Raw genomic sequence first — 13471 nt, forward strand, 5'->3', positions numbered from 1 at the left:
TTTAATTAGCATGAATATTCCCACAATATCTAATGATTTATTTGTCATTCTTGCCCACAGACAATGTCCAAATTGGTGCTGATGGATCCGTGATGACAATTTCCAACGCAAACGCAGCGAATCACGGAGCTTACCGCTGTGTGGCCAGCAACCTGTTTGGCATCACCCACACCATCGTGTCCTTGATCGTGAAAGGTGAACAAACGTCATGCCACAATATTTATTTTTTGTCTTTTTAGCCTGTCAAGCAGGGCTGTCAGAACGTTTTTGTCACTTAGAGCCATATGGCAGTTTTGGCTCTTGTAACAGTCAGTAATCCACAAAACCCAAAACCAGTGAAATTGGCACATTGTATAAATGGTAAATAAAATCAGAATACAATGATCTGCAAACCCTTTTCAACTTATATTCAATTAAATAGACTCCAAAGAAAAGATATTTAAAGTTCCGACTGAAAAAAACTAGTTTATTTTGCAAATAATCATTAACTTAGAATATAATGCAGCAACGCATTGCAAAAAAGTTATCACAGGGGCATTTTTACCACTGTGTTACATGGCCTTTCCTTTTAACAACACTCAGTAAACGTTTGGGAACAGAGGAAACTAATTTTTGAAGCTTTTCAGGTGGAATTATTTACCATTCTTGCTTGATGTACAGCTTAAGTGGTATTTTAGGCTTCATAATGCGCCACACATTTTCATGGGGAGTACCCGCACTCTTTTACTATGAAGCCACGCTGTATTAACACCTGACTTGGCATTGTCTTCCTGAAATAAGCAGGGGCGTCCACAATAACGTTGCTTGGATGACAACATATGTTGCTCCAAAACCTGTATGTACCTTTCAGCATTAATGGTGCCATCACAGATGTGTAAGTTACCCATGCCTTAAGGACTAACACACCCCCATACCATCACAGATGCTGGCTTTTGAACTTTAGCGCTCATAATAATCCAGATGGTTCTTTTCCTCTTTGTTCGGGAAGACACGACGTCCACGGTTTCCAAAAACAATTAGAAATTTGGACTCATCAGACCACAGAACACTTTTACACTTTGCATCAGTCCATAATGGATGAGCTCGGGCACAGGGAAGCCGGCTGCGTTTCTGGGTGTTGTTGATAAATGGATTTCGTTTCGCATAGTAGAGTTTTAACTTACACTTGCAGATGCAGCGACGAACTATAGTTACTGAAAGTGGTTTTCTGAAGTGTTCCTGAGCCCATGTGGTGATATCCTTTACACACCGATGTCGATTTTTGATGCAGTACCACCTGAGGGATCCAAGATCACGGGCATTCAATGTTAAGTGCAGCAATTTCTCCAGATATTCTGAACCTTTTGAGAATATTACAGGTGGTGAAATCCCTAAATTCCTTGCAATAGCTCGTTGAGAAATGTTCTTAAACTGTTGGAGAATTTGCTCACGCATTTGTTCACAAATTTTGTTTGTGAATGACTGAGCATTTCATGGAGGCTGCTTTTACACCCAATCATGGCACCCACCTGTTATCAATTAGCCTGTTCACCTGTGGGATGTTCCAAATAAGTGTTTGATGAGCATTCCCCGACTTTCTCTGTCTTTTTTGCCACTTGTGCCAGCGTTTTTGAAACACGTTGCAGGCACCAAATTTCAAATGAGCTAATATTTGCAAAAAATAACAAAGTTTTCCAGTCCAAAGTTAAGTATCTAGTCTTTGAAGTCTATTCAATTGAATATAAGTTGAAAAGGATTTTCAAATCATCAAATATTTGTTTTATATTCACGTTTTACACAACGTGCCATCTTCACGGGTTTTGGTGTTTGTACATATTTTCATGTACACTACAAACATTTTTTTTTTTCGATCCAACACTTAAAAAACCTGACAGTTAAGATGTCAAAATGTTTCCGTAAAATTTTTACAATGGTTTTTACAGCATATAGTTGGATAAAGGAAAACCGTCCCACTGTTCTTATTTTTACAGCATATAATTGCATAAAGGAAAACCGTACCACTGTTTTTACTGGAAAATATTCGGTTGTTGTCTTTACAGTCTATTACTATAAATGGAAAAACGATACCACTTTACCATACCACAGTTTTGTATTGTTTCTTTTTCGCGAATTAGCTACCAGTTGTTTTTTTTTTAACCTTATTTTTACAGTGCACAATTTGATGGATAACTTTCTCAAAAATCACTAGTAAAGATGATATTATTTTTATTGTCGTAAACATTTTTTCAAAAAGTATGACGGTGTCAAATTTGTTGCAAAATTTTAAAAGCCATAAAAATTGCATGTATTTTATTTTGAAAATCAAATTGATTTAGTAAGAAAAGACACATTTTAATTCCATACTTTCGCGGATGTCAGGCTTGCCACTGACAGTTTGTTTGTGTTTTAGTTTTTCCTCTGTGTGTGTATAGTACTTCCTGTCTATAGTTCCTGTCAGCACTTTTATTTTGGTTCAGCTTCCTGTTTGTCTCCCTGTGTGCTGTTTTCCCTCAGCTGTGGCTGACTGGCTTCTGGCCACACCTGGTGTCAATCAGCCCGCTCCTATTTTACCTGCTTTGTTCCTCCAGTCAGTGCTGGATTATTGTCATTGCTACTTGACATTGCTACCTGTCGTGTCGTATCTTGTTGTGTCAATGCAGCGTTGCGGTAAGTTATGTTTGATAGCGGTTCTTAGCTTACTGTCTTTTGTTCCCTGCTTCCAGTTTGTGTTCTTATTACAAATACGACTTTTGTTTTCCTGCTAGATACCTGGTAGCTTCCACGCTAGGCCTTTTTGTTTGTTATCCGCCCACGTGCGCGCTTTTTGTTGTACCCTCTGTTTGTTTTTGTCTTAGTGATTTAAATTAAATCATGTTTTCTCATTCCTTGCCTGCCTCCTTCTCCGCATCTTGGGGTTTGTCACAAACAAACTCTGTCAGAGTACTAAACTGACACAGAGGAAAAACTAAAACACAAACAAACTGTCAGTGGCAAGACTGACAGCGAATCACATAAAATGATGTGGCGGCCCAGAAATGGACCCCATGTTGTGGCCTCTAAAAAAAGAAGAATCCATATTCAGATTCGTAAAAAAATCTGTATTTAATAACAAAAAAAATCACTGTAGAAAATAAATCAGTTTAACGAAAGATCAGCTCCAGGAAAACCGGGTCAAAAGTCTGACCTCCACCTGAGGAAATACAAACACAGGAATTACAAAAAGTTCAGGGCAAAAGTCGGAGTTAGTGAGCTCAGCGTTAATCGCTAATAAAAAAGCCTTGCCTGTACCGGAAGTAGCAGACGATGTGCGCGTGACGTCACGGGTTGTGGAGCTCCTCACATCCTCACATTGTTTACAATCATGGCCACCAGCAGCGAGAGCGATTCGGACCGAGAAAGCGACGATTTCCCCATTAATTTGAGCGAGGATGAAAGATTTGTGGATGAGGAAAGTTAGAGTGAAGGACTAGAAAGAAAAAAAAGACGGCAGTGGGAGCGATTCAGATGTTATTACACACATTTACTAGGATAAATCTGGAAAATCCCTTATCTGCTTATTGTGTTACTAGTGTTTTAGTGAGAAATATGGTACCTGAAAGTTGGAGGGGTGTGACCACGGGTGTGGTGACCACCAGTGTCTCTGAGGGAAGCCACGTTTCTCGACGAGACGAAGCGAAGGCAGCCGTTGGGGCCGGGCTGAACTTTTTTCCCCCTCCTCCACGGTGGAAGCATCCCCCGTTCGGGGGCGGCCGGTCGGAGTAGGCAAGAGAGTCCGCAGCTGCCTCTTTGACAGGTGCACGAGGAACGACGCAAGCTATCTGCTCATGTCTACGATAATAGCCGACTTATTACCACAATTTTCCCACTGAAACCTGCCGTTTGACCGCTCTGTTCCATAGTAAAGCTTCACAGTCATTGTTTCGGGAATATAAACAAGGAAACACCGGCTCTGTTTGTGTTGCTACAGCCGGCCGCAATGCACCGCTTCCCACCTACATCTTTCTTCTTTGACGTCTCCATTATTAATTGAGCAAATTGCAAAAGATTCAGCAACACAGTTTTGTTTTTTTCCAGAATGCGCTCTTATATATTTTTTGGGGGGTGAAACTTCCTGTTTTCTTGTTTGCTGTCAACTTTACCCTGTGATGTCTGTCTATCTGTGTTGGCCCTGCCATGTGATGGAGACTTGTCCAGGGTGTACCCCGCCTTCCGCCCGAGTGCAGCTGAGATAGGCTCCAGCATCCCCTGCGCAACCCCGAAAGGGATAAGCGGTAGAAAATGAATTAATGGAATAGACGGCCAGTTTCCTCACCTAGCCCTGATTGCCAATCAAGAGGGTTCATAAGCCAGTGTTGTCAGTTAGACGCTGCTGGCCATAAAAGATGGGATTCATAGCTCTTTGAGGGGACCCGGATCTTGAGGAACCGCTCCTTTCAAAGAGTCGTTCAAACGATTCGCTCGTTATTATATATATATATTTTTTAGAATTAACTTGTTTTTATCAAGGAAACAGTTATGAGATTTGAATCAGAATAATTCAAACCTATGCCTGTTTCAGTGTCTTGTGCCTGTTGGATGCAGAGACAGAGACTTTACTAAACAAAACTGCAATAAAAAAATAGTGCAGCTAAGGAGTGCACAGAGACCAAAAAAATGCTGAGTTGCGTCGCCACAAAACAAGGAAGCAAAGCAGAATTGGACACAGGAGGACAGCGCTGGCATATAAAGCCTACTGATTAGCAACCAGGAAAAAGTGTGTCCTGATTGGCAACCAGGGACAGGCGAGGAAGCCAGCACCCGGACTGGAGAATAGCGGAAATAAGAGGCTACTAAAAAAAAGGAAAACAAAATAAGTGCGCAGGATAGGAAATCAAACAAAATACAGAACAAAGTCCATTTGCCGCCATTGACTCTGCTTCCTGTGGTCCAGGCAAACCCAGATCGTGACTGATAGAAATTTGGTTGAATTTTATTTGTTTAGTGCCAATTCACAGAAACAGACAGAGGCCACGGTCTCGGAACACCTTAGCATAACACACGGTTCAATGTTTGGGTAGATTTCCGACTGCTCCGAATCAAACCCTGGGACACTCGCAGTTTGTACACGGTTCTTCAAGCTCATCCTGGTGTGGCATTTCAACAGTCTGCACTTTCTTTAGGGTTCCCCCTAGTGGTCACTCAGATACACGCTGTTTGTGTGCACGCAGAATCTCCCGTGGCCATTGTCACCCCCGTTGGACCGCTGCGCATCAGAGCAGGTGAACCCATCAACCTGGAGTGCCAGGCTTCAGGGGAGCCTCGGCCTTCGGTCTCCTGGCACAGGTTGGACAGCAACCGCAAGGTGATGCTGAGCAGCCGCGTCCCCATGGAGTCCAACGCAGTCATGCAGGTTCTTACGCCGACTCTTCACCCGGACCTTGTCGTGACCACAAAATGATGATGACCTTTTCCTGTGGCTCAGATACTGGCGGCCCGGGTGGAAGACAGCGGCACCTACGTGTGCACGGCACGCAACAACGAAGGGGGCACGGAGACCAGGGTGGAGGTCATTGTGGAGGGGGGCTCCCAAGGGCCCACCGCGCCGAGAGCGTTAGTTCCTGAGCCGCTGATGGTTGTGGTGGAAGGACACACGGCGACCCTACGCTGTGACGCCCACGGTATGCCAACACACTATCAGGAGGGCCAAGTCCTCCCAGATCCTTTTCTTCTACAGATACCTTAAGTGACTAGAACCGAGGTTTAACAATTTATTCCACAAAACCGTAGTCGGTACAAACAATTAACCAATAGAACCATTGTTTTGCTCCTTCAATGACTCAGTTTCACAATGTATCTAAGTTCTTGAATGTGTACCCCGCTTCCAAAACTGCTTGTCTTCGAAATTCCTTCAGATGAATTCTAACAGAACCGAAACTCTGATCATGGGTCCTGATCAAAAGGTCTGATCAAGAACTGCCTCGGTGCTCTAGGTGCATCCGTGTCTGCCTTAGGAACCATAGGCTTGGTTTGATCAGTCAAGGTCTTTTGAGGGTCGCTGTGGTTAACTGACCAAAAACTGTTTTTATCACCTGAGAAATATCTCTAAAGTGAGAACTTTGTTTGTCAGAATCGAATCTCGAAATGATCATTCAGGCGTTCATGACTTAAGTAATTTTGTTCCAACAAGTCAACTCTTCAGAGACTTCCGACTGTACAGACTTTGGACCGACAACAGAACCACATTACCCCTGTTTTATCCAGTCTTCATTGGCTTCCAGTCAAGTTCCATATTGAGTTTAAGACTTTAGTCCTGACTTTCCGTGCCTTGCAAGGTAGAGATACTCAGTAAACCACTGATTTGTTGTGCACCTACACTTCAGGGCACAGTCTTCAGGCCAGGGTCTCATTAAGATCCCCAAAACTCATTTTAAAACCCGATCAGTCAAGGTCTTTTGAGGGTCGCTGTGGTCAACTGACCAAAAACTGTTTTTATCACCTGAGAAATATCTCTAAAGTGAGAACTTTGTTTGTCAGAATCGATTCTCGAAATGATCATTCAGACATTCATGACTTAATTAATTTTGTTCCAACAGGTCAACTCTTCAGAGACTTCCGACTGTACAGACTTTGGACCGACAACAGAACCATATTACCCCTGTTCTATCCAGTCTTCATTGGCTTCCAGTCAAGTTCCATATTGAGTTTAAGACTTTAGTCCTGACTTTCTGTGCGTTGCAAGGTAGAACCCCTCAGTAAACCACTGATTTGCTGTGTCCCTACATTTCAGGGCGCAGTCTTCAGGCCAGGGTCTCATAAAGGTCCCCAAAACTCATTTAAAATCCGATCAGTCAAGGTCTTTTGAGGGTCGCTGTGGTCAGCTGACCAAAAACTGTTTTTATCGCCTGAGAAATAGCTCTAATGTGAGAACTTTGTTTGTCAGAATCGAATCTCGAAATGATCTTTCAGACATTCATGACTTAGTAATTTTGTTCCAACAAGTCCACTCTTCAGAGACTTCAGACTGTACAGACTTTGGACCGACAACAGAACCACATTACCCCTGTTCTATCCAGTCTTCATTGGCTTCCAGTCAAGTTCCATATTGAGTTTAAGACTTTAGTCCTGACTTTCTGTGCGTTGCAAGGTAGAACCCCTCAGTAAACCACTGATTTGCTGTGTCCCTACATTTCAGGGCGCAGTCTTCAGGCCAGGGTCTCATAAAGGTCCCCAAAACTCATTTAAAATCCGATCAGTCAAGGTCTTTTGAGGGTCGCTGTGGTCAGCTGACCAAAAACTGTTTTTATCGCCTGAGAAATAGCTCTAATTTGAGAACTTTGTTTGTCAGAATCGAATCTCGAAATGATCTTTCAGACATTCATGACTTAGTAATTTTGTTCCAACAAGTCCACTCTTCAGAGACTTCAGACTGTACAGACTTTGGACCGACAACAGAACCACATTACCCCTGTTCTATCCAGTCTTCATTGGCTTCCAGTCAAGTTCCATATTGAGTTTAAGACTTTAGTCCTGACTTTCCGTGCGTTGCAAGGTAGAACCCCTCAGTAAACCAGTGATTTGTTGTGTCCCTACATTTCAGGGCGCAGTCTTCAGGCCAGGGTCTCATAAAGGTCCCCAAAACTCATTTAAAACCCGATCAGTCAAGGTCTTTTGAGGGTCGCTGTGGTCAACTGACCAAAAACAGTTTTTATCGCCTGAGAAATATCTCTGAAGTGAGAACTTTGTTTTTCAGAATCGAATCTCGAAATGATCATTCAGACATTCATGACTTTAGTAATTTTGTTCCAACAAGTCCACTCTTCAGAGACTTCCGACTGTACAGACTTTGGACCGACAACAGAACCACATTACCCCCGTTTTTATCCAGTTTTCATTGGCTTCCAGTCAAGTTCCACATTGACTTTAAGACTTCAGTCCTGACCTTCCCTGCGTTGCAAGGTAGAGATACTCAGTAAACCACTGATTTGTTGTGCCCCTACACTTCAAGGGGCAAGTCTTCAGGCCAGAGTATCATAAAGATCCCCAAAACTCATTTTAAAACCCGATCAGTCAAGGTCTTTTGAGTGTCGCTGTGGTCAACTGAACAAAAACTGTTTTTATCGCCTAGGAAATAACTCGAAAGGGAGAATTTTGTTGTCTGAATCGAATCTGGAAATGATCATTCATCACTTTTGTAATTTTGTTCCACTAAGTCCACTCTTCAGAGACTTCTGACTGTACATACTTTGGACCGACAACAGAACCACATTACCCCCGTTTTTATCCAGTTTTCATTGGCTTCCAGTCAAGTTCCACATTGACTTTAAGACTTTAGTCCTGACCTTCCCTGCGTTGCAAGGTAGAGATACTCAGTAAACCACTGATTTGTTGTGCCCCTACACTTCAGGGCGCAGTCTTCAGGCCAGAGTATCATAAAGATCCCCAAAACTCATTTTAAAACCCGATCAGTCAAGGTCTTTTGAAGGTCGCTGTCGTCAACTGACCAAAAACTGTTTTTATCGCCTAGGAAATTGCTCTAAAGTCAGAATTGAATCTGGAAATGATCATTCAGGCGTTCATGACTTTAGTAATTTTGTTCCAACAAGTCCACTCTTCAGAGACTTCAGACTGTACAGACTTTGCACCGACAACAGAACCACATTACCCCCGTTCTATCCAGTCTTCATTGGCTTCCAGTCAAGCTCCACATTGACTTTAAGACTTTAGTCCTAACTTTCCGTGCGTTGCAAGGTGGTCTTCAGGCCAGGGTCTCCTTAAGATCCCTACAACTCATTTTAAAACCCGAGGACACCTGGCGTTTCCAGGCTGTAGCCCCCAGACTTTGGAATGACTTGGACCAGTCCACCAGACTTTTTTAAGAACCATTTCACTTTTTATAAAATCTTTTGGTTAATAGACTTTTAACTTCTGTTATTCTTTTTAATGTAATTGACCACACAATTTGACAGGAATCGAAACTGAGAGTTAACTTGCAAGATTCTCCTCCTTTATGTGTGCTAGGGTTGTACGGTATACCGGTACTAGTATAGTATCGCGGTACTAATGAATCAAAAATGGTACCATACTCTTTTTGAATAGTACCGTTTTTTTGTTGTTGTTTTTTTACGGGCATGACGGGGCATCGTCACGTCAATACATTGCTGGTTTTATGAGCAGAGGAGCGTGTTCGGCAGTGCACACACACAGAGTACTTACAAGCAGACAGAGTGTAGGCAGAAAAGGGAGAATGGACACATTTTTCCTTAAAAACTAAAAATAAAGGTGAAGCTATAACACTGAAACGCCCTCAGGTGGAGATTATTTAAGACATGGCTAGCTAGCTAGCAGCTAACATCCATCCAGTCGGCAGTATTTTAGCTACTTTGAAATGAATAATCCTCGTCTCCAAGGCGACAAATACAGTCAGTTTCTTACAAGTATTAATATCACCGGAGGACGAGGAATAGCTAAAAATGCTTCACTACAAACCGTAGGATACAATAACTCACCGGCGTCAGCGCTGACAAAAGTTAGCGCGCCTGAATGTAAACAAACGCTTTGATTGATTGATTGATACTTTTATTAGTAGATTGCACAGTTAAGTACATATTCCGTACAATTGACCACTAAATGGTAACACCCGAATAAGTTTTTGCCATGGGTGGATCCACACCTTACATCCACTGTAATGATACCAATTACAAGCGCGTACCTAGTCTATACTACTACGACAACATCAATATTTTTTATCGACCTAAAATATAACTCAGGAAATACGTACCTGGACACATGAGGACTTTGAATATGATCAATGTATGATCCTGTAACGACTTGGTATCGGATCCATACCTATATTTGTGGTATCATCCAAAACTAATGTAAAGTATCCAAAAAAAACCTGAAGAATTATTGATTATTACATTTTAAACAGAAGTGGAGATAGAACATGTTGAAAGGGAAAATAAGCAGATTTAATAATAATAATTTATATTTTTTACAGTTTGTCCCTCATAATTTTGACAAAATAAAAGAATGGTAAATGACACCATATGTTATTGCAGACTAATTAGTGTCAGAGTTAGTTTGTGTCGAACCCCAAGATGCAGAGAAGGAGGCCGGCATTGAGTAGGAAAACATGTTTTAACTAAAACAAAAACCAAACAAAGGGTACAAACAAAAAGCGCGCACGAGGCGGATAACAAAACTAAAAGAGCTAGCATGGGAGCTAGAAAACAAAAGGAGCTTAGCATGGAAGCTAGCAAAAACAAAAGGGCTTAGCGTGGAAGCTAGCCGGTAGCGAGCAGGAAAACAGAAGTAGTTACTTGTAGAATGAAAACAAAACCGAAGCAGGGAACAAAAGACAGTAAGCTACAAACAGATACCGAAATATAGCTTACCGCTACGCTGCAATGACACGACACGAAACAACACGACAGGAGCGACATGACATGTAGCAACGACAATAATCCACCCCGGACTGGATGGGAAAGGAGGTTAAAATGGGAGCGGGCTGATTGACACCAGGTGTGGCCAGGTGCCAATCAGCCACAGCTGAGGGGAAACAGCGCTCAGGGAGAATCACAGGAAACAGACAAAATAAGAGCGCTGACAGGAAATACTACACACACAGAGGAAACAAAGACAAATGCAGAGGAAAAAACTGAAACATAACCAAACTGTCAGGGACGAACCTGACAATGAGGAGCCTTTGTTTGTTTACTTGCTACTAAAAGACAAGTTGTCTATTTTATTTAAGGACATCATTGCAATAACAAACATATGTTTTAATGTACCGAAAGATTTTCTGTTAAAATAAAGCCAATAATGATTTTTTTTTTGTGGTCCACTTTATTTAGAAAAGTATCGGAATACCGGTTTTAAAAGCGTTAAACGGTGGAAAATATTCCTCTAACATTGTCACAATAAAAACCTCAATAGCAGTAAAATGTGTTTCCACTTTGACTGTCCAAGGTTTCCCCTCTCCAACCGTCACGTGGTCCAAGTTGCGCTCACCTCTGCCTTGGCGACACAAGGTGGTGGGCGGGCAACTGGTGCTGCCCAACGTGGGTCGCCAGGACTCCGGGGAATATATTTGCACCGCCACCAACGACGTGGGCACGACGGAAGTCACCGTTACGCTCGATGTGGAAAGTAAGTGGTTTTATTTGTCATGTCATGTTCTGTTTAGTTATGTTCTGTTTTTGACTCCATTAGTTCCTGTTTTTTCCATGACTACCAATTAGTTTACACCTGTCATGTCACGCACCTGGTTCATTTGGACTCACGCACCTGTTTTCAAGCACCACTATTTAAGCCTGTAGTTGCCAGGCAGTCAGCCAAGCGACATCACTTTCCACTCACCCTTGACACAACCTTGTTATCCATGCCGATGATCCCTGTTCCTTTCGCGCTCCAAGTACGTTTTTCGTTATTCATGCCATAGTGCAAGTTTTTGTTTTATGACCAAAGTTTTGCCTTAGTGCAAGTTTTGTTTTCATAGCCAAATTTTGTACCTCCGTTGAGAGCGCCTTTCGTCTGTTCCTTTTTTGAGTTAGATGTCCTTAGCTTCACGCCATGTCCGTTCCAATCACTTTGCACCTCAGGAAAACAAACCACACCATAGTCCTCGCCTTGACACTATTTGTAATTGGAATGTTCTTTGTGTGCACATTTGTGTACCAACAGGCAAGAAAGGTGTGCTCATTATGCCCCTTTAAATATGCAAATATGAGATGATAATAATTGGGTCTTCCCAGTAACTATACATTAAGGTGCTATTGTGTACTGAGTATTTTCACATACTTTGGTTTAAATTCAAATTAAAACGTGTCCCAACAGGTACGAAAGGTGTGTTAATCATCCCCCTTTAAGTATGCAAAATATTGGATGATTATAGTTGTGTCTTCCTAGTAACTATAAAATATGGTGCTATTGTAGACTGAGCTTAGATGGTTAACCTCCTCCCCAAATTCTCCGAGGTTTAAATTCAAACTAGAATGTGTACCAACGGGTAAGAAAGGTGTGTTAATCATCCACCTTTAAGTATGCAAAATATTGGATGATTATAGTTGTGTCTTCTTAGTAACTATGAAATATGGTGCTATAGGAGAATGAGTATTTTCACATACTTTGATGGTAAACCTTCTCCCCAACGCCTCCATGGTTTAAATTCAAACTAAAACGTGTCCCAACAGGTACGAAAGGTGTGTTAATTATCCCCCTTTAAGTATGCAAAATATTGGATGATTATAGTTGTGTCTTCCTAGTAACTATAAAATATGGTGCTATTGTAGACTGAGCTTAGATGGTTAACCTCCTCCCCAAATTCTCCGAGGTTTAAATTCAAACTAGAATGTGTACCAACGGGTAAGAAAGGTGTGTTAATCATCCACCTTTAAGTATGCAAAATATTGGATGATTATAGTTGTGTCTTCTTAGTAACTATGAAATATGGTGCTATAGGAGAATGAGTATTTTCACATACTTTGATGGTAAACCTTCTCCCCAACGCCTCCATGGTTTAAATTCAAACTAAAACGTGTACCAACAGGTAAGAAAGGTGTGTTAATTATGCCCCTTTAAATATGCAAATATTGGAGAATAATAGTTGTGTCTTCCTAGTAACTATAAAATATGGTGCTATAGGAGACTGAGTATTGTAACACTCTTTGGTGGTAAACCTTCTCCAACGCCTCCATGGTTTAAATTCAAACTAAAATGTGTACCAACAGGTAAGAAAGGTGTGTTAATTATGTCCCTTTAAATATGCAAATATTGAATGATTATAGTTTTTTCTTCCCAGTAACTTTAAAATATGGTGCTATTGTAGACTAAGCATTTTAACTTACTTTGATGGTAAACCTTCTCCCCAGCCCCTTCATGGTTTAAATTCAAACTAAAACATGTACCAACAGGTACATTTTTTTCAAAATTATGCCCCTTTAAGTATGCAAATATTGGATGATAATAGTTGTCTTTCCAGTAACTATAAAATATGGTGCTATTGGAGACCGAGTATTTTAACATACTTTGATGGTAAACCTTCTCCCCACAGTCTCCATGGTTTAAATTTAAACTAAAACATGTACCAACGGGTAAGAAAGGTGTATTGATTATCCCCCTTTAAGTATTCAAAATATTGGATGATTATAGTTGTGTCTTCCTAGTAACTATAAAATATGGTGCTATTGTAGACTGAGCTTTGATGGTAAACCTTCTCCCCAAACCCTCTGGGGTTTAAATTCAAACTAGAACGTGTACCAACGGGTAAGAAAGGTGTGTTAATCATCCTCCTTTAAGTATGCAAAATATTGGATAATTATAGTTGTGTCATCCTAGTAACTATAAAATAAGGTGCTATTGTAGACTGAGCTTTGATAGTAAACCTTCTCCCCAAACTCTCCGTGGTTTAAATTCAAACTAGAATGTGTACCAACGGGTAAGAAAGGTGTGTTAATTATGCCCCTTTAAATATGCAAATATTGGAGAACAATAATTGGGTCTTCCTAGTAACTAT

General features: G+C 41.3%; 1 protein-coding gene across 1 annotated transcript in view; it reads left to right on the top strand.

Moving 5' to 3' along the window:
- Positions 1-13471, top strand: part of hspg2 (heparan sulfate proteoglycan 2) — a 331901-nt gene that overhangs the window by 269479 nt on the left and 48951 nt on the right. The window contains exons 59-62 of the mRNA XM_061902940.1: positions 61-195; positions 5187-5368; positions 5441-5636; positions 10927-11106. Coding sequence (XP_061758924.1) covers positions 61-195; positions 5187-5368; positions 5441-5636; positions 10927-11106 — 693 coding nt within the window. The remainder of the gene's footprint in view (positions 1-60; positions 196-5186; positions 5369-5440; positions 5637-10926; positions 11107-13471) is intronic.

The sequence above is a fragment of the Nerophis ophidion genome, linkage group LG06, assembly GCF_033978795.1.
Source record: "Nerophis ophidion isolate RoL-2023_Sa linkage group LG06, RoL_Noph_v1.0, whole genome shotgun sequence".
Taxonomy (NCBI): Eukaryota; Metazoa; Chordata; class Actinopteri; order Syngnathiformes; family Syngnathidae; genus Nerophis; species Nerophis ophidion.